The sequence below is a fragment of the Scomber scombrus genome, chromosome 7 (genome assembly GCF_963691925.1).
Source record: "Scomber scombrus chromosome 7, fScoSco1.1, whole genome shotgun sequence".
Lineage (NCBI taxonomy): Eukaryota > Metazoa > Chordata > Actinopteri > Scombriformes > Scombridae > Scomber > Scomber scombrus.
In genome coordinates this window covers 25,151,304-25,177,162 of record NC_084976.1, presented here as the reverse complement: position 1 = coordinate 25,177,162, position 25,859 = coordinate 25,151,304, and the positions used below count along the sequence as shown (strand labels likewise).

The 25,859-nt window shown below is 37.5% G+C and overlaps 2 protein-coding genes across 4 annotated transcripts; one reads left to right on the top strand and one right to left on the bottom strand.

Annotated features, from left to right (window-relative positions):
• Window positions 1-1,990: 1,990 nt before the first annotated feature.
• fli1rs (Fli-1 proto-oncogene, ETS transcription factor-related sequence) lies at window positions 1,991-19,984 on the top strand. Of its 3 annotated transcripts, none has more exons than XM_062422761.1 (10): window positions 1,991-2,136; window positions 8,271-8,476; window positions 10,681-10,847; window positions 13,863-14,066; window positions 15,236-15,316; window positions 16,752-16,820; window positions 16,981-17,043; window positions 18,072-18,119; window positions 18,354-18,440; window positions 18,917-19,984. In XM_062422761.1, exons 1-10 carry the CDS (start codon window positions 2,119-2,121, stop codon window positions 19,435-19,437), a joined length of 1,464 nt encoding a protein of 487 aa, XP_062278745.1. In that variant the 5' UTR covers window positions 1,991-2,118; the 3' UTR covers window positions 19,438-19,984. The 3 variants fall into 3 exon arrangements, with proteins under 3 accessions (XP_062278745.1, XP_062278747.1, XP_062278746.1); XM_062422762.1 differs by lacking the exon at window positions 1,991-2,136 and adding an exon at window positions 2,350-2,679; XM_062422763.1 differs by lacking the exon at window positions 18,354-18,440.
• A 651-nt stretch (window positions 19,985-20,635) lies between these two features.
• zp3d.2 (zona pellucida glycoprotein 3d tandem duplicate 2) lies at window positions 20,636-25,285 on the bottom strand. Its single transcript, XM_062423157.1, has 8 exons — window positions 24,803-25,285; window positions 24,008-24,123; window positions 23,821-23,924; window positions 22,792-22,966; window positions 22,593-22,698; window positions 22,356-22,441; window positions 22,148-22,262; window positions 20,636-20,938 (listed from the first exon to the last, which is right to left on the bottom strand). The coding sequence occupies exons 1-8, from the start codon at window positions 25,283-25,285 to the stop codon at window positions 20,636-20,638; spliced, it is 1,488 nt and encodes a 495-aa protein (XP_062279141.1).
• Between the last annotated feature and the right edge of the window lie 574 nt (window positions 25,286-25,859).

Genomic DNA, 25,859 nt, shown 5'->3' with positions numbered 1-25,859 from the left:
AGGAGTTTGTTCATCAAGACAAACAGCTGGTGGTGCTAATTTTGCAGTCAGCTGCTATTAAACCATTTCAGAGGAAGAGGGTACAACAAGTGTTTAAAAGAGTGCCAGTCAAACCTCAAACTGTGAAAACAAACATGATGGAAATGTGACATTTATGTTTGTTTCATGTATTCATTTAAAGAGCGTTACTGTCACCTCATAGCTCAGCACCGATGTGATGTTTTCATTTCTGTTTACTTGCAGAATAAGTTTCAATTTCACTTTTTTGAAGTATTTTGAGATATTTTTGTCAAATTGTCAAATTGTTTTTATTCACAAATTGAAAATACAAATAAAAACAGGCGGATGGAAACACATCAACTGTTTTTATGATAATGCCCAATTAATACAAGATGTTTGAGGCTGATACCAATACTGATAGAGTGATACAAAATCTGATGTCCATACTGATATTTATTGTCTTGCATGAACGCAAACATTTTTCATAATGAGCCCATAAATTAGTCGTTTTAAAGAACTGAGCTCAAGATTTGTGCTGAGTGGGAACTCTCTCTGATAGACAAACTGTGTGGAGACATTACTTAATAATTACTGATATACCTGCAATAATATCATCATATATACTGGCCTGCCTATTTATCATATTAGCTTTATTGTCTACTCATTCATATCTCCAACAAACTTACACACTGATCTTGGTGCACATACAGACATGTATGCTGTAGTGAACTTAGCACTTACCATAGTCATGCCTAAAATATTAACCTTAAGCAAAAAAGACCAAATTCAGATTGCAAACTCATAACAAATAATCACATTCAAAGTTTTAGGTGATGGCACAAACACTTTTGTCTTACATGGTATAAGAAGTAATACACACATCTATTTCCTTTGATGTTTGTGGTATAAACATGAATTTTTCATACATGTTCCTCTGTTCAACAGCTGTTCAGACAGGACATTTTCATTTTAGTCTGCAAAGGAAAAACATCACCAAAGTTCATTTCTGTTTGTTCAGGTCTGATTTGATTTTATTCTACTCCATGATAAACAACATGACACGCTTGTCCAAATTTCACAACATAAAAAATATAACAAGAAAACAAACAGTAACAAAAAGATTCAATCAAATATTGGACTTGGAGGTGATAAAGGCAATAAATATAAAGTATATTAACCAAAGCACTGAAGCATTAAACAGGATATAAATTACTTTTGTTCTTATGTGAAAGTCATGATATGCTAATTTAATTATAGGTTTGTATTTTCAGAACATTCACACATATCTCCGCTTTCCATTTCCTTTAATAAAACATTTTCACACTTGTTTCTCGAAACTCTAATAGATGTCGCACATCTCATAACGTGTTTTTACAGTATTGCCCCTATATAGTCAAAGGAATGATGAACTTACAAAGAATTTTGCCTCATCTTTTTCCTTTAAATAGTGAGGTGTCTGACCATTCATGTGCATTTATAGAAAGGGCCACAAAAGTACTTTTGTGCTTCATCAACACTTTGACATTCAGCTGTCATTGTCCCCTTTCATTTTCACTGTGGTTAAACTACTGCAAAACACTCAAATCTGTTGTTTTGTGCATTAATATGCTGTCACTTCTTAATGTCCTCCAGGTTAATTCTACACATGAATCCGACACACGAACTTGGAAGCTTGTTGTTTTTCCTGCTGAGCACTAAGTGTTGTTTTCACAAGACGCAGCTTCAGTGTTTTCAGAGTTAAGAGTGACTTCACTTCCCAATTTAGAGAGTGAGAGAGAGAGAGAGAGAGAGAGAGAGAGAGAGAGAGAGAGAGAGAGAGAGAGAGAGAGAGAGAGAGAGAGAGAGAGAGAGAGAGAGAGCGCTATCAAGAGAGAGAGAGAGAGAGAGAGAGAGCGCTATCAAGAGAGAGAGAGCCAGAGAGAGAGCAAGAGAGAGAGCGAGGGGGAGAAAAAAAACTTGCCATCCGGTTATGGTCTGTGAGCAAAAAAAATTGTAACTGCAATGGTTTGCGCCATAGAACCAATGCACCACTGCATGAATTGAAGAGAGGTTAGAAGGCTAAATTAGCTGTAACATTTACCAAAACGACTAAATGACAAAGACTGCGAGGCTGCTGCAATGGACTGTACGATAAAGGTAGGTGTTTGATGTGCTTTTAATGCTGCTGCTGGTGGTGAAAAATGACAGGCGGCCACCCACACCAGCCTTGGTCTGCTGAGTGAGAGAATCAAGGCGGTGATGCGAGCTCCCCACTCTTTCCTTCTCGTACAAAATTTCCTCTTCCTTCCCGTTCGTGGTTGTATGTCGGCTCTATAATAACACAACTAACCACTACATCTTTACACTCAGATAAAAACACTAATTGGTGGCCGGTTACACGCGTAAAAGAGGATTTCCAAATGCGCGCGTTTCGTTTTTTTTCGTGATTACTGCTTTTAATCAAGCTCATTGCGCAGCATCCACGGAGCCACAAAACAACAACAAAAATAGCGCACTGACAGTGAAATTACTGTACATTTATAGGGGCTGATAAACCCGGTTTTTCTTAAACGAATAAGTTTCAATGAAGGGATGCAGGACTTTATTTATGCGCACAAGGCAGGTGTCCCTGAAGACGCCATGGATCAACTTCAGAGCCCTTTTCAAAGAGCAGGAGGATCCATTTCCATCAGATGACTGGTATTTCACATTTCATACTACTGCAGAACATGTGTGTCTTCTTCTGACGAGCGCAACGTCGTGATTGTTTCAAATAATTAGGAATGTAGAATTAAAGGCCTTCATGTCAGGATTTCATATCGACAATGAACACTGACATTTGATTATTACGAAATGAGGACAGTGCAATCATTTTTATCTAATGATGTGGACCACAAACATGGAAATTAATGCTCTTTTTTAACGAATTTGCGTCAATAACAGAGTTGTAGGCTTTCATTTTATTTTTGTATTATCGCAAACTTTTGAATAATCTCCTAATTTCGATGCAATGTTACTTCCTAATTTGAAAACAAGAATGATTTTATATTTTAACACATAATATGCTTCGTTCATCCAAACTTAAAAAGGCAAAAAAAGGTCTTTGATAAAAGGGCCTCGACTCATTGAGGGACTACAGTAATAATTGTACTAATGTATCTCTTGTATCGTCACCAAAACATTTATATGTGCCTTGAAGCATTTTAGTTGCTAAACTCGATCAGTTAACTTTGCTTTTGTTGACTTGAAAAAGTAATCAGATAATTAAAGGGCCTGTACAGGAAATGACCAGGAAGACATCTTGAACGAAAGCCTAAATCTTTATTTTAGTCCTTTAAAAATATTTTCATCTTACATTTAAAATAATAGTGTTGTTGTAATAGTTTCACATACAGTATTCTTAACCGATCAAACATAACTGTAAGTATTCAGATATTTATTCTCTCGCACTCTTTTGCAGTAGATTGTGTGTTTGAGGTTATTTTAAGTATAATTTATAGCTGCAAACGGGAGCACTTGTCAGGTGTCGTTATCTGAACTCAGCAGGCTTCCTGTCTCAAACCTCAGACTTTCCGCACACATTTCCGCTCCCTGGACTCGAAAAAAAAAAAAAAGAAAAAGCCAAAGCCTCGCCAGAGAGAAACGACTGGACAAACTGAGGCGTTGCATTGTTGTAACTTTGCATTGTCCTCTCACTCAGGCTGTGAGGCGAAGGCGAACCGGGCCTGGGCCTGAGGCTGCGGCCTGCAGAGGCCTGCCTGCAGGCTGCCAGGCTCCGAGCTGTGAAAACCGCATCGTTGTTTGTGTCACAGAAAGCGCAGCTGCTCAGGCCTTTGCAAAATCAGCTTGCCTTAACTTTTACTTCTGCTTTCTTCCACTTGCCTCAGACACAGAGAACACAGAGGGCTGTTTGCACAACTTGGCCTTTTATTGTAGGCTACACCTTGTTGTGTGGGAGTGTGGGGTTTAAATCCTTTTTAATATCCTCCCAGCCTTTTGGCCCCCATTTATTGTGTGTGTTAACATTTTTCTTAAAGTTTCTGGAGGAAATTTGTGAAAGTAGCAATTGAGAACACTAACTAAGTAAACACAAATAGTAAATACATAAAAACTTTTTGAGGTAAATAATTACCTTTAAAATACATATTTTATTATTAAGTGTGTTAATAAGGAATGTGGATGAAAGGTTACTCTCAGGATGTTCAGACAAACAACATATGTGCAGATATCCAACATACAAAGTTTTAAATGTTTTGAGAAGATCCAAAAAGTATGAGTGACATAACGAGTTGATACTTGAATCAGCCTATTTAACACATTACACATAAGAAAAACTGATAAATTCACTGAACTTTCCAAAGCTGAAGAGGTGTGGAGGTTGTACCTTACACATCTAGTCATAAAATTACTAAAAATAAAAAAAGCATTTTCTAAGTGCATGCAAGAAGGGTGCTGTAACCACATCCTTGGTTGCAGTTTAGGGCACCAAAGGTGGCTCCAAAAGTAAGCTCTAGTCAGGCATTACCAAGAAAATGTGAAATGGTTTAATTATTTGTCACTTCCTGGACGTTGGTGTGACCTGTCAGGCTCCACCCACGTTTATTTTAAAAACATATGTAACAGCATAAATATAAAAACCCTCATTTGAAGTGTTTTTAGGAGCAAACCTGAGATTTTAAACCAGTAGTTCTCAAAGTGGTGTCTTGAACCCAGAGGTCCTTAAGGGGGCTCCGAGGGGTTCATAGTGACATAATATATGACTTTTTTTTTTTTTATCATGGGCTTCATACACGTTCTGTAATAAAACATCTAAAAGCAAAAAATCAAATCAGATTGGTTCTGTGGTCTAACCTGTGTCAGTTTAGGAGCCCCAGACATGAAAAAGTCTGAGAACCACTGTTTTAAACTGCATCTTAGATCAGAATATGAGTGAATCCAGGTCAGATGTGGGGGTATTGTACTTGGAAGTTTTTCTATTTCCTGCAGTTAAACTGCTAATCTAAAATGTTTACATTATAAAAGATGTAAGAAGTATTACTGCCCATGTCGTAAACAGCCTGTGATCAAGCTCTCGGTTTGGGCAAGACTGCATCATGATGCAACCCGCAAAGCTGCTGACATACAGTCATGTCAAAGTTTCCACGCAGGACTTGATGTCTGTGCTCGTGCAGCAAGTGAAAACAGTTGACATGTTTTACTCTCAAACCAAACACGAATGGTCTAATTTCTAAGGATATGAAGGCACAAGGCAGCGTCAATCTCAAGAAGGTCATGTTTTTTAAAAAGTTGTTTTGTGTCACTGAGCAACAAGCTGTTCTATGAAACACAGTGAACAGGAAGTCAGTTGTGGCACTAGCGGTCAGGCCACATTTTGGTATATTTGTATCAGTGTTCAGATGAGAGAGAGAGAGACAGAGAGACATAGAGAGAGGGAGGGAAGATAAAGAAAGAGCGGGAGTGTGCGTTTGCGGTTGTGAAAGCGTGAACTTGTCACTGAATGTAGGCCTGCTCTGCTAAAAACTGAGCATGAACAGCGACTGCGAGTCATGATCATATCAACAGTTTGAGTGTTGAGCACAGAAAAATCATCTTAATCTTAATCCTACTGACTGGTGTACATGCAGAGCCCAGACGTATACTTTTTTATCATATCTCACAGGTGCTTTATTCTATCGATCCAATTTTTCATGACTTTGTCAAACAGTTTGTTATAATAATAATAATAATAATAATAATAATAATAATAATAATAATAATAATAATAATAATAATAATAATAATGTCATATCTTTTTTCAGTTGTTTCAGTTTGTTTTAATTAGTGTGGGGTTTTTTTTATAATACCAATGTATAGGGGTCCGGAGGGATCCAAGTCAAAAGCACCGAATTCTGCCTGTGCTGTTTTAATAGGTGGAACTTATTGAGTTCATGTTTGCCACAGGTCCTAAAGTATCACACACTGATACTGACACCAGGGGGGGGGGCACTCTTTTGAAGGCTTTGTGGAAAGTTTGTTAACTGTAACTTTCCTAAAATAATTATAGCAAAGCTTTTTTTCAGGTGACATTACATTTTCCATGATGGTTATTTCATACAGTAACTTATTCTTGGACCCCAGCACCTGTATGTTAAAAGATTTTGGTTGTATGAGGTGTAACCACTGCATACAACTGTTCACTATCATCTCTTCTCATGAGAACTTGCTGTCAGCAGCCAGTTTTATCCCGCTTTCAGCCTTCTGTTTCACTTCTGCACAAAGTGAAGGGCCTCCGAGAGAGAGGAAAGAGAACACAACAGAAGTCAAACAAAGCAATCAGCTGAAGAAGAAAACAGGGAGTGCGGTCAAAAGAAAGCTGAGCAGGGCAACATGAAGGCCTGATAAACACTTGCAGTCACATGCAAAAGTGCATGCACTAGTAAAACATTTGTGGATATTATAGTAAGACTTTTAAGAGTTTAAAATCACCTAAAAAACCGAAGCGATTTTTGTAACTGAAACTTTTTGCCTATGCTTGCTTCAAAAAAGGGTGTTTCCATTACATAGCACCAAAGTCTATGTGCAGCAGCAGCAGCAGCAGCAGCAGCAGCAGCAGCAGCAGCAGCAGCAGCAGCAGCAGCAGCAGCAGGTTGCTTAAATCCCAAACACTGCTCACTTCTGTATCAGTTTGTCTGCAGCCCTGGAGGAAATGCCAAACTGTGTGGCATGCATTAAGATGTGGTTTACAATGCTTGGGTAACAATTGAGCTAAAAAAAAACACACACACACCAAAGCAAAAACAATGCAAAGGCGGCACTTCAATCAAGGCTATACTCCTCTTGCTGTCCAATGAACCCGACCCCCTCTCCTCTCCTGACCACAGGCTTTAGGGTTGTTTTCCAGCTTTAAAATGACCCACATTTTTTTACACTGTGCCCCCCTCCTCCACCATTTCCTCTCCCTTGGCCTGTGCCAAAAGGTTCCTCTGCACATGGCGGCCAGGTTTCCTGTAGGCCACTGAAAAAGCACGGCACTGACGTACAAGGCCCAAAGACAATGCTCAACTCCTCTAAACAAACACGCACTTGCACCCACTTAGACGCTTGCAGTCGCATCGCACATGCACACACTTAATTTGAGCAGCAGACTGAACAACAGGTCCGGCGGGTGCGTGGGATGAAAAGTGCCATCTTGGCGTGGTTTTGAGGCCTCGTCATAGGTGCTCAACACAGGAAGAAGGTCTTACATCTCGATTAGTCTCCACCTTGAGCTCGCAACCCTCCCCCATGCAACCCCAATCCTAACGAAAAACTAAGACTGTGGTTAAGGTTACTGATTGTTTTTTAAGATTAGACTGCATGACACCTTCAGACGATTTCTGAACAGTTTACTTGTCATTTCACTTCTGAGTTTTTTTTTTCTCAGTGGTTTGATAAGCTCTGGTTGTGTTGATGAAACATAAACTATGAAGTTTTACTGGATCACAAGGGACTAACACTGAAGTTTAAGCATTTGAATTAGCATTTTTCTGTGTGTGGCAGTAATAGTTTGGAGGCTAGAAAAGAAAGCCTGTGATTGTCAATTTAAATCATGACAGAGGCAGGGAAAGGGAAAGGTAGAGGTTGGAGAAAAAAGGAATTAGATTTTTAACTGACTTTAAGTGACTTGCACTTTCCTGTAAAGACCTGTGCATCCAACTATTACATCCAAATAAAAACAACCAGAACATACCAGTAGTTATGGTCACTGAAAACTATGAACATTTTGATGCAGATAAACATATTTATAATATACAATGTACAGAGGAAAAGGGTTTGTTGAAGGAAATTAGTTAAATACTGAAATGATCTATGTGTTTAAAAATGGGTAAAACAGGTGATTGACTTTTTAACAATTTCAAGCCAATTATATAGTGTAGATGAAGCATTCTGTTAAAGTTTACAATTTAGTTTTAGTGTTTTGTTGTTTGTTGTTGTCTTTTCAGGAGGTATATCTGCTGCAAACTATGATTACTGATACTGTTGATTTACAATCAAGTTTCAGACAAAAAGGGAGAAAGTTTAGCACTTAAGTAGATATTTGAGATGGTATTTTTCTTCGCTCATAAAAAAAGAGCTTGAGTTAAAAAATGGTTATATCCGTTACCCTGCTGTTGTAAAATTGGTTGATTTGATTGAAAAAATTAGATAAAACTTCATATTTGAGTCATTTTGCATCTTAGGTGCAATAAACTTGAGTGTGCATGTAAAAAAACAAAAACAGTGTCAACAGGTTGTGACCGCAGACACTGACTGATTTTGGCTCTGTTGGACAGGAAGCGCTGTCCGTGGTGAGTGAGGATCAGCCCATATTTGAGCCGCCCTACCCCGCAGCCCCAGCTATGCACATGAAGGCTGAGATGACATCACCCGGCGGATACGGCCAGGCCTCCAAGCAGAGTCCCGAACCCACTGAGCCTGAGTGGGTGGGGTCAGCGACGCAAAATCCTGGGAAAAGAGGCGAGCACGTCAATGGAACCAGGTGAGTCAGGATAGGACGAGGCCACAGGGGAGCACTGATTCCCGTAGTACCTGACTGAGGCTTTGTCACCATCCAGGTCAACGTACTGGGTTTTCCCAGAATCCAAAAATGTTTATTTATTGTTCACTTACCAAATATAAATCTCTACTGATAGGTGAAACATTTGAACTACAAATATGGTCATTTTTGGTAGTTTTAACTTAAGCCGAAGAATTTCATTTTAGTCTTCTTTCGCCAACGTAGTTTAAAAAAAAAGTCTATTTTTATTAAAGAATGGGTTAATTTTTTTCATAAAACAATTGCCAGGTACCCAAATGAACACTGAAACAGATGTTTTATTGCTGTAATCATTCCTCCTGTTCATACTGACCAGAATATCGCTTCATAATGCAGTTTAAATATAAGGAGCAAAATTCATAGTCCTTGTTTTATAGAAATCTAAAAGTCCTCGAAAGTCTACCTGAAGCTAAAATAAGGCTTCAGCCACTGAAATTAGTCAAATCCAGTGAATATCTTCTAAAGTTAAATCGCTCTTTGCATTTCCCGGGCAGTGTCTTCCTGTTGAGAGACAGTGGAAGAACAGTAACAAAAACACGGATATTTGTACAAAAAAGGCAAGATATCCACTTGATTCAACTCATTTGGTGCTGGGGTCCAAGAATAAGTTACTGTAAGAAATAACCATCGTGGAAAATGTAATGTCACCTGAAAAAAACATTGCTATAATTATTTTAGGAAAACTCATGAACAGCTGTAAAGATATTTCATGTGTATGTGTTTATTATTCACATTTGCACTTAGTTTGGATATACTAATATATGATTTAAAAAGCCACATCCTGTGGAAGTCATCTAAGTGTGCTGACCTGAATTCATCAGTTTTATTTATCTACCAGTATTGTTAGGGTTCCAATTTATCGACTACTCAAGCTCTTTGACAGGAAATGAGCAAGATGTCAAGAAAAACATTTAAAGATGTTTATATAACCACGCCTGCTTCATTAATCAAACAGTAGCTCTGCACTTTGGTTTTTTTAGTTTTTTTTATCAAAGCTGCTTTTATTGATTTTTTTTTAAAAAGGAAAAAGATAATTTGTTTGTTTAATCTACAGTAGGAGCACCATGCTATAGTTTTAATATGTGGTTGTTTAACAAATTAGGTGATTCATTTGTTTCAATTGTTCTTTTCTGAGAAAGGTATTTTTTATTTTCCATCTGTCATCACAAGAAAACTCACGTTCTCCATAAGCACTTTATGAGATCTGCATACATGAGTCATTTCTGGAACAAATACTTTTAATACTAGATTTACTTCTCAGTTTATCATCTAATTAACTAATCTAGTTTGTAACTAATATTCAGAATTCAAGTGAAGCATATCTGAGTTTAACTTGAAAAACTATCTTTAAATTTTTTGTACATTCATATGTACTTTAACATAAGTACACTCATTCCTCATCCACTCTGATTAGGCTACAGATTGTCACTCAGAAACACAAATAACATGAAAGTAAAGATGTTAAAGAACTTTCCATTTTAACACATGGACACCTTAGAAAGTATATGTAGTCAGATGTGGCTTTTTTTGCTTCATGAAAAACACAGGTAACTTATGGTGTACTCTTTAAAGATCATGCCTCTGAAACTTGAGTGAATAAAGCAGTCAGGATAATGTTTAACAATGTTTTCCAGATATCATTAACCACAGTAATTAATATCTAAATATTTTAATATTTGTGCTCTTGGAGTTCGATAAATTGACACAGCACAAATTCATTTTAACGATCAAATTAATCCTCTAAACTTTTCCAAACCTTTAAGTTCCACGATTTAGCATTCTCAAGAACTATAGTAAGTAGTTCTATAAAAGTATTTAATAAATATTGAAAACATGCTATATTATAGTTGTTAGTAGATATAAGGACATTTTAAAGCATTTTATGTTCAGTATTTCTCAGCAATTATAACTATATGAAGCGTATTTTATGTTATTTCAATTGTTTTTTTTACATCAGCGAACACAGATGGGCACCCATAGGAAGATACTGTTAGTTGTTGTCAAGTGCATTAATAAAATTATGTTTAAGTGTGTTTATTAGATGTCATTTATTAAATGTTGTATGCTTTGTTTGTAAGTGCTGAAAAGGGGGACTTACAGTAAAGTTTTACCCCTTGACCTCGACCTCTCGCTTCTGTGTGTTCTAGCCGTGAGTCCCCTGTGGACTGCAGCGTCACCAAGCGCTCAAGGCACATGAGTAACGACGGGGCTCCGATGCCGTACCAGGCCCCATACCCAGAGCCTCGTGTTAGCCCGCAGACCACCACCCCACCCATTAATCCCACAGAGGAGAAGAGGGTCATTGTGCCGGCAGGTAAGCTGACTCGCTCATATGAGCTGGAAGTCACCCTCCATCCTCACCCAACACCATCGCCGTCACAAGACAGTTTCCCAAGAGCTGGCACACACTGGCCTTGTGCAATGACAATAACCCAAAAGTGCGCACAGCATATGTTCATGTATCTAACCCTTCTTCCCCAAAATATGTCCACTACCAACTACTAATCCCCAGTGCCACTGACAAACAATAGCAGGTTTCTGTTCACAGTCTGTGTTTAAAATCAATGCCATTTAAAAAAGTATAAAGTTTAATGTATAAAATGAGCACCAAGGACTGTGATGTTAACAAGAGAGCAGGAATAAATGTATGACCAGGCAGTGTGGACTTTATTTAATCCTCCTGCCTCTCATTTCAACACGAACACTGAATATAATAAATAATCAATGGCTACATTGCAAGAGACATTGATAATAAGCTAATTATTTCCCAATTATAAATAGGACTTCAGATGATTTCAGATTGACCACTATGCATATTTTACTGTCTCCAACAAGCTGTTGATATTCCTTTATTATTCTTGTCAACTAATCTTATAAAAAGACCAAAATCAACCACGATCTTACAAGTATCCTCTGTGTACCCAAAGCCTGATACAGCTTTTTCCTCTGTGTCACAAAGCTCCATTGTTGTCCAAAAGCTATTAAACATCCATAAATGAGCCACACCGTTGCACTGGGTGACATGTTTTTTTCATTATGACGAACATGGGCACTGTAGTTTAACTTGACTCAATCCAGACCATATGTATTTGGAGAGTTATCTCTCACACAGTTATTTCTATATTGATAGAAACCTACTCAGATTAAAAGCTGAGAGTTGGCACAATTTTTTTTTGCTCATAAAAATATGTGTAAATAACCAAATACTTGGTACTCACTAGTCTGGACTGCAATTTCCTGTTGCCAGAAATGTTACTCACCAACAGATGAAAATATTCCCAGACAGATGCATTATCTACCCCTGTTTGAGTAATGTTTGCTAAAAACAATGGTGCCCAGCTGTTAAAGAGAATTATTTAGCTTTATAAAACTTAAACTATACATTTGTGTCCCATTTGATAAAATTTACATCTTCAGCAAGAACCAATAGGCTTGGTTCTGAGTGCCACAGAGTAGGGAAGTCAGAAAGTATAAAGACAATCTAAGACATGGGGACACCTTTGCTTTATATAAACATTTGGGGTAAATGTCACTAAAAACTCTCAAAACTGCACCTGTGTGTTTCCACTGAGCTGTTTGTATAGTCATGTTGCCTCATAATTATTTTTATTTATTTATTCAGTCAAACTTCGATAATGTCTTTTTAACTTCAGTTAAATACTGAAAAAATGGCAATCAGCTTATATTATATTCAGAGGAAAATCAAAGACATTCATCTTGTTGTAAAGACAGTGACGAGTCATTACTATCTGACTATTCATAGTTTAGGTTTATAATACCTATCGTACTTATACAATACTTCAACACTATGATGTATTTTACGCTGTTATTATTGCACAGTTCCCATACTGTTCATATCCTATGAGACTCGTGATATTAGCAATTCAGAGCAGTGTGTTTGTGTGCACATTTCAGTGAGTCAGTCTTTGGAGGAATCCCACTTTAGACGGCGCTCTAGAGAGGTGAAGTGGTTGGTTTTTTAATTCAGCTCTGTGGAGTCCAACGAGATTCACAGATGAGTCACCAGCGCTGGGTTATTCTGCTTAATAATACACGGATATTGCATCACAGTAGCATGTGTTATCCAAGGACAATCAGGGCCCAAGGGTGTGGTAGACTCTGTTCACCGCTAAGGCTCCTGCCTAATATTACGGGCAACTCATGGCACACAGTCATTGTTACCTACTGGAAATGAGATTACCGTCGTGAATCACTATCAAAATATATTTTAGTATTGTAGAAGAAAATCAAGATCAATTTTAAGACGTGTAAAATAATATAAAAGTAAATGTCTGATACATAAAAGTATACAAAGATAAGACCAGTGTACATACATGTAATTATGTACAAAACCATTACGTTTCATACTATTCTTGAGCAAAGTAAACAGGGACTAAAGATAAAGATAATAATAACAACATTAACAATAACAACAATAAATGTGTATAGTATAGAAAGGTGAAAATATAAAAACATACACAATGTAATATGATACAGAATATTACATATATATTATAATGTGACTAATATATAAAATAATTTTAAAGGCATTTTAAGACTTTAAAAGACAGTATGCACAAAATCTTCTGTATTTGCATTATAAAATGTTTAATTAAAGACAATTATAATGACTAACTGCACTTATTTCCACTTGTCTATAACAACTGCTTTCTCAACAAACAACTGTTTCAACTGTTTTAACTCAATGTGAACAGCACACCTGTTAATGTTAACTGATAATCACGTTTTGAGTTTGAGTCAACCAGCCTCTTTTTTTTTTTTGCACACACCCAACCACACATTTTGCAATGAGTATCAAAATCACAAGTATCACAACTGGTACTGTTTCCGGAGTTATTCAGCACTTTCATGCCCTACAAACAAATCATGTTTGCCCAGAGGCTTTTCAGGCTATTTCTATATGACGCCCATCCCCCCCTCTCTGTTCTTCTGTCTTTTTTTAAAGCACTTTTATAACGGAAAACCAACAGCTTCAATGTAAAAGATAAGATTATATGTCCAAACACCCCGATAATTAACATTATTTAATCATGTGAAGTACTCATCTTATTTTAACAATCACAACTGGTGTATTAAGTTTATTTGCACTGTAAAATCATGATGTAAATTTAAATAATTTTGCTCAGAGTCGCTCGTGTTAATTTTCATCTTGCTTATGTATATTTTAATTTGTTAGTTAAGAAAAGCACAACAGCAGCTATTGCAAACTGTAGCCCGTTTTATAAAAATCAAACATGTCCTCCACATTATAAATAATCTTTTCTGATAATTTCTGAGTGACTCTTCTCCTCCCAACCTCTGTTGCCAGATCCCGAGGTTTGGACACAAGACCACGTGCGGCAGTGGCTGGACTGGGCAATCAAGGAGTATGTCCTGGAGGAGGTGGACGTTATGCTCTTTCAAGCGCTGGACGGCAAGGCCTTGTGCAAGATGACCAAGGACGACATGACACGTCTCACGTCGCCCTACAACGCAGACATCCTGCTCTCGCACCTCAATTACCTCCGGCAGAGTAAGGCTGGCCTCGTGTCTGAGATATCACTCCAGCTGATAACATTGTTTGGTTCTCCTCGCTTGATTTACGCTTTGACAATGCAAAGATTTCATTGTTCTGTGGTCACAAGTATTTAACAGAGAAGCAGGAACATGCAGAAAATCAGACCTAACACTCTCTGGACATGTTAGTCTGAAATATGTAGTACAGAAACAACTAACCGGCACAATTACCAGTCATTCAACAGATAACTGATCAACACATTTTATAATGAATTATCTCTTTTAGTCATTTATCAAAAGAAAATGCCAAACAATTGCTGAACCCTGCTTCTTTAGTGTCAGTGTGTTTGTCAGTTTCACATCATGTACAGCCAATATCTTCAGGTTTTAACTGGTGACCGGATAAAAGCAAATGATTTTGATAAATCAATTACTGGTAAAAAATAATGAATGAAAACGATCATTAACTGCAACAGTAAAAATATGTCGTCATTGCCAAAATGTAACAAATTTAGATGCAATTACTTTTTTAACAGGCATTTCAATGCTCATTATCCTTTAATTTCATTTTAAATTCAGTGCATCCAAATTTCACTCAAGTATTAAGACAAATTGAGGATGTGGACAAAGTAATAGACACACCTTGCAATATAGGAAATGTGTTTTCAGGGCTGGTGTTAACCAAATGTGCAGTCTTCAGTAATTGTTGTGACCACTTTTCCTCTTTGCAAATGCTAGGTTTCATGTGTTTAGAATACAATCTATATTCATAATTTGATACTTCCAACATTACATAATTTTGCTGATTTTTTGTGTGACTAATCGAGCAATTTAGCTTCTGCAAATCACGTGTTACGAATGCAGCCAATGAAGAGAATTATGTCGAGTTGTACAGGCTGCAGCATTTGCCAGCTTTAACAGAGGTCTTACAGTCACCAGGTCTAGTGGAGTTTTTAAAGTTATATTACAACATGCAGTGTGTTGACAGAATGACAGGAACATCTTACAATACAGTCTGACATTACAAAGTGTTTCCTAAAACGTCCTCAACATAGTTCGCACCTCTTTAATCTTTTAAAAATCTTCAGTGCCTCTTCCTCACTTCAAAAGACTCATGAATCAATACCTGAGTATTATCTTTGTAGTAACAGACTATAATCTTGACTTTTTTGGTCTTTGCTTCAGGTAGCCCTACGTTCTCTTACCCCACAACAACTCCCACCAACAACACACCACCACAACAACCCAGACTACAGGTGAAAGCAGGTGAGGTTCTCCACTCTCCATCACCTCCTTTTCTTTAAAAAGTGCCAAAAACCTATTTTAGAGTGACAGGGCACACCCTTACAACAGCACACCATTTTCTGCTATAGTTTTGGTTACTTCACATGAGATTACTGTTGTGTTTTTTTTTTTTCCCTTGCTTTTCTCACTGCGTTTGAGTGGGTGGATTCAGTTAGAAAACATATCTGTGTGTACCAATCACAGTTCAGCAAAATTTGAATCTGATGAAGTTGTGGCTTTGTTTGCTTGTGTTGGCAGCATCATCAGTCAAATCAGATCAAACCACATCCACACACAAGCAGATTAGGCTAGTGTTGAACTCTTAATAAATAATGCTTGCTGCTTGTTTAGCCTTCGACATTAAAAGTTGTAGAGAAATACCGGAGATTTGAAATTAGATGTTCAAAGTCACAACTAGACAGTGTTTCTTTTTGTTTGTATTCTTTAAAATATGTGTTGAAGAGACATAAAGGAGAACACGTTTTGAGCGTGAATGTAAAACTTCAAGAGTTATAGGTTAGTGGCCAGTGATGGTGTGGCTGCATATGCATAGATAAGTATATTTCTTAGTCAAAGCAATTCGTATCAATTAGTCAAATGACAGAAAATCCCTGTGAGCTCTAAGAAACCAAAGTGGGCATTTTTACTACTTGACATTTTATAAACAAAATAATTAAAAAGGAGTTAATTGGCAGTTTAAATTATTATTAAAAGATTGTTAGTTGCAGCTGATAAAGTTACCTCTTTATAATAATCATCAGTTAAGCAGATCTGATTACATCATTTAGAGAAATGTTTGTTTAATGACGCATAGAACTTTTCATTTCATTATGACTTATGACCAGTATATCCCAGATGCCTTTTTCTCAAAGTAACAGTGTCATTCAGTATTTTAAGTCTACTTGCTGTCATGTCTTTTTAGTCATATTGTCCAAGTCTGCCTCAGTGTTACTGGGAAAATTCAGAGCGACAACTTAGCTGTGAGTAAAACTACACGAATTATTTAGGGATTTGAAAATGTGTTGAGTTTCAGAACCATGGTACATAGTTTCAAGAGTCGAAAAGGTTCTTTACACAACATTGGCTGCAGTTGACAAAACCTTAATGAGTCCAAAATTCAACAGCCAGTTTCAGACAGGAAACAGCTGCATCAGTGTAGGAAATGGGGGGTATGGGTCCCACTCCTGGGACACAACACACAATCTTGTGGTGACAGGGGTGGCCTGAACAAAAGAGTATTCACCCAAGAAACCGTGGGTCATCTTCAGACCTCCCATGCCTGTTGTCCAACTCTTATCTTCTTGGTCTTCATTTACTGACTTCCTTCCCACTATAGTTTAACTGTCCACTTCAAAGCCTTTTTATGCTACATGCTTGTCAAAGTCTAGTCTCATTCCTTGTTTTTTTGTACGTGCAGAGAGCGGTTTTGATGAGATCAGCCGCAGGAACAGCTGGCCTGCAAATACCATGACTGCAGTGCCAAAAGGTATGACAACAGAAACACAGGATGATCTGAAACCAGTGATTATGATTAATTTTTCATGCATAAATAACTTCTGGTTTTACATATAAATTGACGAATCAAAACTATGCTACAGCTGACCATCAAACATATTCACATAAGTAATTTTCTTTCTCATTTGTAGGGTCCACCATGGAGCACCAACACAGCACAAGAGTTACAGAGCCTGCTCCAAGACATATCCAAGGTGTGAAGGCCATTGATACCAAATATTATCATATTCAAACTCATGGTCCTTTAAGAAGGTTCATCATTACAATCTCACATTGTACTGGCAAATGCAAGAGATTATTTTTAAGTTCCAGTTGAGATCCCAATGTTTCGTAATATAGTAAACAAGACTAAAGGCCCCTTTTACACTGACCGATTTTGGGCTGTCTAAGATGAAAGTTGACAATTATGACAGAAATGTGGTAAAATCAAAAAATGGTGTCCTAGAGCATGCTGTGAGACAAGTCCACCAATGGCCAATTTTAAGTTTTGGTGACAGCCTGAAGCAAAGTTGTGGTATCATCAGAAAGTTAAGACCACATTTTAGATATAACATCTGTTTCAACTCACACACAAAATCTGACAGCGACAAATGGATAGTGTAGTCTGATACAGATTGTGACCACAATCATTGGTGTCTCCCACAAAGAGACATGCGATACACGATTGTTGTTGCAAAGTCTAAAAGGCATCTTCAGGGTCTACAGCCATTCTAGTTACTATGTAAGGACAACACTGCTTTAAGCTAACTGCTAAAGTTAAAATGCTCAAATGCTAATGTGAATGCTAAGTTTTACTTTAGTATGTAAGCATTAATTCAAATACAGCTAAGGCTGATAGTGAAAGAGGTGAAATAAGAAGTGAAATTTCGACCCGATGATGGTGCACATGAAAAGTTAGGGAATCACCAAAGTTAGAACTGTTCATCTTGAAGTGAACATGAATGTTTATTCTAAATTTCATGGCAGTCTATCCAATAGTCATTCTAAAGGAAATGTCAGTGGATCACCAAAGTAAGTAGGATCCATCCTCAGGAAACTATGAATGCCTGGTGCAGACTGAAATATCTGGACAACACCCTGTGCAGCTGTGTCTATCTATTCCATGCTTGTCACCACTGCTTGTGGCCATTTTTCATGGATGTAGCTAGCAGTCTATGTAGGACAGTAATGTAAGTGTCATCTACTAGAAAGAATATGTAAAACAATGTTTTCTTCTTTACAGACCCGTATCAGACATTAGGGGCCATAAGCAGTCGACTATCCAATCCAGGTAAGAATGTAAACCACCACAAGATAAACAAATGAGGATGACACAAATGAGGCCTTTCCACTGTCTGCTTTGGCAAAAGCAAGCAAGGGCTGGCACACAGGCACTTACTTTCCAAAATGAAGTAATCATCAAGCAACACCTGTTGTGTCAGCATAATTGCACCACGCTTACGCAGAGACAAAATCTGGCTTCCCTCTCACCAAAATGACTGTTTGCCCTGCTGTTTCCTCACAGAAGGCCAAGCCCTCAGCTCATCCAAGAACCGAACAGGCAAACACAGTCCATACAAGCTCCCTGACCCCAGCGCTCACAGGCCTGTGGGTAGGTTTCTGCCCCGATGTCACTTCTTCCAAGCCACACAGTGAAAAGGTCACATTTGGTGAAATAATAGGATCTGAGATTTTAGTTAGATGTCCTATTACTATCAGAAAAGATGCCCATCCACAACAAAACTCCTTCAGTCCTCCTGTACTTTAAGAAAAAAATGTGGGAGCTATCCAAGGTCCTGGAACAACCCAATGTATCAGGGATTTCAAATGTTTTTGTTTTCATTTATTCAAAATAATAATGCTGACTTTGGAAGCTTACTGAAGCTAATGACTTGATATTTATATATATATATTACATTCTCCAGAATGTTCCAATAGTATATGTGAAGGAATAAAGATCAAATATTTTAGATCACATTGTAGAACAAATACACAAACCTTACACAGACATGCTCCTGCCTTGTTTTGTGTGAATGACCATTCAGTACACATTCCCTTAATTTTGACTTTTAAAAATGTTCCTCCCAGGTTCGGGGCAGATCCAGCTGTGGCAGTTCTTGCTGGAGCTGCTGTCCGACACCGGCAATTCCGCCATCATCACCTGGGAGGGCAACAACGGTGAGTTCAAGATGACCGACCCAGACGAGGTGGCGAAGCGTTGGGGTGAGCGCAAGAGCAAGCCCAACATGAACTATGACAAGCTGAGCCGTGCTCTGCGCTACTACTATGACAAGAACATCATGACTAAGGTGCACGGCAAGCGCTACGCCTACAAATTTGACTTCCAAGGCATCTCACAGGCACACCAGAATCACGGAGCTGATGGGGGGATTAAGTACCAGACTGAGATGTCATACGTCCAGCCCTACCACAGCCACCAACCCAAAATGAACTTCATGGGTGGCCATCCGGCACCTATGCCCGTCTCCCCTGGCAACTTTTTCGCTCCTCCGACGACATATTGGAACTCACCGAACAGCCCCATCTACCCTGGGTCAGCCATGACCAGACATCCAGGCACCCATTCCCACCTGAGTTCATACTACTGAGGACAACGCATTTCACACCTGAGCGGTGAAACGTGGGAAAGTAACCCCAATGTGCAACAGTAAACATGCACAGTCCATCCAGGATACACCTGAGCTGAACCCTGTTTGAAATGAAGATGATATGACGCTATGGTTTTTATAAGGGCATTATGATGCTGTCTTTGTCACATTCCTTCTCAAAGATGGACAAGAAAATGCAAGGGTAAATCAACTCTGTGATGAATGGAAAGGACTGATATATTACCCTTTCAAGATTTTGTATGAATATACTGATGACTCACTATTTACAGTGTTTCAATTGTTATGGAACCAAGTTTTTTTTTCTCCTATTTGTAAGTACGTTGTGTGATGGTAACTTGTTGTGAAGACAGAAGTCATGGCCTTAACTGTATGAGTAGCATAACGGTTTTGTAACTTTCCACTTCATAGGTCGAATCTGCAGTTATCATATTCAGTGACCTGACATTTGTAAAAGAAATTGTACAGAATGTTTGTCATGTAGCAATAACACATTTACTCCCGATGTAAAGTTAATAAATAATGCTTGTACCTAAAAATGGACTCCTGTGAACATGATCATTAATAGATTCTGAATTTAAACTTGCTTTTGGAGCTTTTTGTTGACTTTATTGCTAGAGTTAGATGAGAAGATCATTACCATTCTCCTGTCTATTCAATATAAGGCTATAGCCAGCAGGTGGTTAGCTTAGCTTAGCATAATGACTAGAAACCAGGGAAATAAACTGGCTTGGCTCAGAAGGTCAGATTAAACAAGCAAAATATAACGTGTTGATTAGTGAGTTTTACAGATGTTTGATTTTGTCTCAAATAAGGCAGGATAGCCGTTTTTACCCATTTCTAGTCTTTATGTTACACTAAGATAACCAACTGTAGCCTGATACTGAACGGACAGACATGAGTGGTATCGATCTTTTAATCTAACTCTCAGCAAGAAAGCAAAAAAGTTTATTTCCAAAAATGTCACACTATGTTGTTAACAAGGTGATTGACAAGTTTTTCTCAAAAAGGTCATGTAGCGACTTGCAAATGACAAAGGGAATCCAGTTACACAATTTTTACCAACAACAGCTTTCTGAAATTGAAGTGCAACACTACAAAAAATATCATTTCTTGGGCTTGTTAGTAGTCGTGTAATGAAACCAACCGGACTGAACTTATCACAATTCAAACAGCAGCTTTATTTGTCAAAATCAAACACATCTTCAAATGTTCTGCGAGGCTCTATCACCTCCTCCTCCTTCTCCTCCTCCACAACAGCAGAGCCCTTCACCTGCTTCTCCCCACCTTCCACCTCGACCCACTTCACTCCTCCACCTCCGAACGGCCACTCCAACTCCCTCACTGTGTCCTCCACCTTACCCATCAGTGTCGCTGCAGTTGCTTCAGGCTGTGAAGACGTCATCCTTTCAGTCACCTGTTTGGTCGTCTTCAGCAGGGGAGTTGTTGTTTTTGTTATTGTTGTGGTGGAAACCATCTTCCTCTTTGGGGTTGTGGTTGATTTCACTTTAGGTTCTATTGTCCATGGTTGGCTGCTGATTATTTTGGTTACTGTAAAGGTTAGAATTGTTTGTATAATCAGAATATCATTTGTTTTGTGAAATTACAGATATCCACTGTAAAAATTATATATTTATTAATAATTTCTATATACAATTACACTCATTGTGGATTAGTACTAAGGGTCATGAATCATCATATTAGCTTATCAAATGGTGCATTTTGGAGGCAAGAAAGGACTGGATATTAATAGTTATTAACTAAATAAGGCTAAATGTTGATGATTCAGTAATAGGACATTTCAATTTAAGTTGTTCTTATTAACAGCAACAAGTTCTATTTATAGAGCCCTTAGATAAGAAGTGGCAGTGTACTTAACAAAACAAGAAAAACTTAAAAATATGCTTAAACATACAGCATGGCAAGAAACAAAAAGGGGACAAAAGAAGGATACATAATGCGATAAAAAGAAGCAAAGTCTGCTCACCTTCAGAAAATTATGCTTTTTAAAAATATTTTTTGTATTGTTAACAAATTTATTAAAAAGACCAAAACAATAAATGCCTTAAATCTTTAAAAACAGACCACAAGTACATCATTGTATCTTTTAAAAACTAATTTCCTTAAAACAGTTGGGTACTGTAGCAGGAGTAAATGCTGGATTCATTGAGGACTATTTACATCTTTTGGTGCACACATATGTCCAGCACAACAACTGTAAATCTAGGATTGACTCAAAATGAAATACAGTGGTCATATATTATAAAGGCACATGTCATCCAGAGCAATAGTGTGTTTAAAAAAAAAAAAATATATATATATATATATATATATATATATATATATATATATATATATATAATAAATTATAAAGGCACATGTCATCCAGAGCAATAGTGTGTTTTAAAAAAAAAAAAAAAAAAAAAAAAAATTATATATATATATATATATATATATATATATATATATATATATATATATATATATATATATATATATATATATATATATATATATATATATATATATATATATATATATATATATATATATATATATATATATATATATATATATATATATATATATATAGTTTTTTAGGTTTTGGATACAAAGGTTAAAATTGTATGCGATTTGTTGACAATGAGGAAAATATAAAATATAAAACGGCATTATCCTCTAATGGTAATACGATGCGTTTTAGTATATAAACTGGGGGAGGTGTTGACTCACCAGTGGAGGCAGTAGAGCTACAACTGGAGTCGCAGCAGGCGCACACCGAGTCTGATCCGTGCAATTCAACCCATCTGAGGAAAAATATTACTCGTCTCAGTACTAGTGTGTTAAGATATGCTTATTTGAGATGTTTTTACTCCTAAAAATTGTAATCAAAAACAAACCTTCCTGCTTTTGTGTCGTAGTTGCAGGACTTGGCTGTAGGAGTGGGGACAGAACTGCCAGCAGACATTGTGCAGTGCATGTAGAGCTGCTACAGAAGATAATTGATTTTCCCCATTGGTTAAATGCTTCACAGTCTTTTAGCATTGTATTCAATCTAGATAATGTGCAGCCAAGAAGCAGCAGAAACAATGTTGATAAAACTACATGATAAAATGAGTTATAATTAGCTAAAGCACCTGGCCTGTCATTCCCTTGAACAAGAAAGCATCCATGGAGAATCTCACTGCACGGTTTTTGTATGGGATGAATCTGGAATGACCTTCTTTGCTTTCAACCATACACCTTTAAATCAGAAAGAAACAAGATGAAGACCAAAACAATGTTAAATGTACATTTCAATGACCTTCGAAATTGTAAGGAAGTGAGATGTTTTACCCAAAGTTATTCACAATTGGAAACTGTGGCATGGAGTTGTGGGACTTCTCAGGAGTCGCATAACATGAATGCACGTAAAGTCTTTCGTCTTGGGACATGGATGGAGCATCGGCCTCAAAGTACATGGGCTTTCCGAGCAAGTACTGGTCTGATGGAGAAAGCCTCTCCCACTGAGCTGCAAAACAGAGAAAAACAGTGTGGCAACAAGAGCAGCAGCTGCAGGACTCATTCTGCGCTACCAATGATACAGTTTTCTCACATTCAAACACATGGTCACCCAGTGATTTTAGAGAGATGAGTTTGGTGAAACTCAAAAAGACACATGATACTGACCAGAATTGATATATTTGTACTTTTGGAAAGAAGGGTAGAATTGTTGCTAATATTTTTTTAAATGAAAAGCAGAATATTGTTAAAGAATAAAGTTTTCTAATAATAAACTGCTGTTAAAATGATGATTGTACTGTTATTATGTTATTATCCTCCCCGTTATGTCATTGTGCATTTAATGATATTATATAATAGTATGACCTTTTCTAAATGTTTACAATGACAACAGGGTCACTAATTGGGTACATTTGGAGTGATACTACAAAGACATATTTAAGCAACAAACTGTTGTGTGTAAACTAAAAAGTGTGACTAAAAATACTTCCTTTTTCTGCTATGGCTTGTGGAAAACTACAAGATAAATTGCCCAAAGAATGCACTACACACTTTTTTTTTTTTTTTTTTAATGTCAGTTATTCATCCTTAACATTTTTTTTATTTACACTCAACCATTTGGAAGACAACATAAATTGAGTTGTCTATATGTTTTTAAAGGCCAACAGTATTAAAACGTGCAAAATAACATTTGTACTGAGTGGGACCCTTAAAAGGCCACCAGCCCATTTTCCAAAAATGTTAAATGCATTGTTTCATGAATTCTCAGACTAAGGATTTTCAGGCACTTTGGGAACCCCACAAATCAATTGGAGGTCTATAATAAGGCATGTTTGTTTTGTTTTTGTTTTTTACAGCTTTTACCATTTTGTGCAGTCAGAATGAATTCTGCTCTGTTCTTCATTGGTTTGAAGATCTTGCGCATCCGCATCTTTGGTGTGTAGCCGATTTTGTAGGAATATTGGTACCTAAGAAGTTAAATACATTGACTGGATTAAAAACAGTTTAAATAACATGGTTCAGAGTCTTTTTGGTGTGGATCTTGTCTCACCTGTTATAATAGCATGCAACAGGCAGGACAAAGGGCACAGCTCGTCTGATTGGTCCTTGGAGCATCAGTGGGTCATATTGTAATATGTTTAAATAGGCCACTCGGTTATTAATCATCTGCAAAGAAACAATAAACTAAGTTTTCTCTCAGTATTTCTCTAACAAGACTTAAAAAGAAAAAAAGATTCCTCCACATCATTTGGATCAAACATTTGTTAGACATTTACATCACTTAGGTAAATTATGAACTATGACACGCCTGTGATGGTCTTCCAGAGGGACTATGTGTAAAATCCACATTTTAAGACCTTAATTGTTGTAATTTTAGATCCTTTTCTGCAAAGTTATATTTTATCAAAATGTGCATAGAAAACGTTGAGCAGGGTCAACTGACAACATCAAAAATGCTAGCATTATTCCCTGAAGCCTGATATAACATATTCAGATCACTGGCCAACAGTCAAAAACCAAAAGATGATGAGTTTACCATCACTTTAGCAAATATCTGGTGACCCTTTGGAGGAGCCCAACCACTGGATTGTGAACCACTGGACTAAAGTAAACTGTATATAAAGTAGTTCAAACTAGCTCCACCTCCAGCAGCTACGACAATAACATTACACACTGATGCTTCAGTATTAATGATCAATTGTCTTATATCAGTCAGAGGGACCAAACAACTTTTTTTACTGCAATACTTTAACTATATCAAGCTGCTAATATTTACAAGATAGTTTTTTCTTACTTGTAGTGGAATATTTTACATTGCTGCATTGCTACTTTTACTTAAGCTCACCTTGCGTTTGGTGCCACACAAACCGAGGTCATATTCAAAATAAATATAATCCATTGTAGATTTACTGGCTTTGCATGTCCCCAGTTTGAGCTGAGACTGTTTTTCACCGGCGCCCAAAACGCTCCTCGACACCTGCACACGCATTTTGTTAAATTTGCACGAAGTCTTCATAGAAACACCCGAAGTGCTGGGCGGACTCGTGTTGGGCCGCACCGGCGGTAGCAGGACCTCTCGGACGGGTTCAGGTAAAGGTTCATGCCCGGTGCCTTTGGCCGGAGAGAAATGCTCCTTCTCCACCAGCGGCAGCCTGGAGTCCACAAACACCGGGAGATGCAGGTACGGTGGCGGCAGGGTCGGGCTTTCTCTCCTCGAAACTTTCTTCATCACCCAGGTGGTTGGATTGAAGGCCCCAAACGTCTGCAGTGTCCCCCCCTCAGTGGAGCACAACAATGGCAAAAACAGACACAGTGAAAGGTAAACCATGCCCAGAACTCACACGTTTTAGACTGTAATTAAAACAAAGGTTTGACTTATACATGAACGAGTATGATAATGTGTTCTTCACCCTGATTGGAGCCAATTTAAAAGCACCTGGTGTTGGAAAAAGTAGGAGATATGAACTCAATGGTGCCACGCACAGGTTATTCAATGAACAACAACTTGATAGCACAAAATCTCCTGCCTTTAAAATTATTTGAATTTATAAAACAGCAGGTGGATTGATCGGGTTTTACTCTTTAAAAACCCATGTTCACCAATTTCATGTCAGGAAAAGCAAAGATTGAACCAATAACATCAATTATGACTATTTTCTCTTTTCTATTACAGCCTAGTGTGCCAATATTATGATCCTCCCAATGCAGACATTTAGTGGAACAGAGCTATTATTATTGTTATTAGTAACATTTGCTTTTCCTGCTGTGGCAAGTCAACATGTCTGCCGTGAAAGTAAAATAATAATAAACTGTTAACTCTTTTTCAGATGTAAAAAAAACCAAACATTACTTTTAAAAGTTTTTATATTGCACATATTTCATTTATTTATTGTGGTTTATTT

Excerpts from the sequence above, each read along its gene's own strand:
- fli1rs (XM_062422761.1), top strand. Across the intron at positions 15,317-16,751 it reads CAGACTACAGGTGAAAGCAG|AGAGCGGTTTTGATGAGATC; the intron begins GTGAGGTTCTCC and ends TTGTACGTGCAG. Across the intron at positions 16,821-16,980 it reads CATGACTGCAGTGCCAAAAG|GGTCCACCATGGAGCACCAA; the intron begins GTATGACAACAG and ends TCTCATTTGTAG.
- zp3d.2 (XM_062423157.1), bottom strand. The coding sequence starts at position 25,285 with ATGGTTTACCTTTCACTGTGTCTGTTTTTGCCATTGTTGTGCTCCACT. Across the intron at positions 23,925-24,007 it reads GTTGCATGCTATTATAACAG|GTACCAATATTCCTACAAAA; the intron begins GTGAGACAAGAT and ends TTAACTTCTTAG. Across the intron at positions 22,967-23,820 it reads CATTCTGACTGCACAAAATG|CTCAGTGGGAGAGGCTTTCT; the intron begins GTAAAAGCTGTA and ends TCTGTTTTGCAG.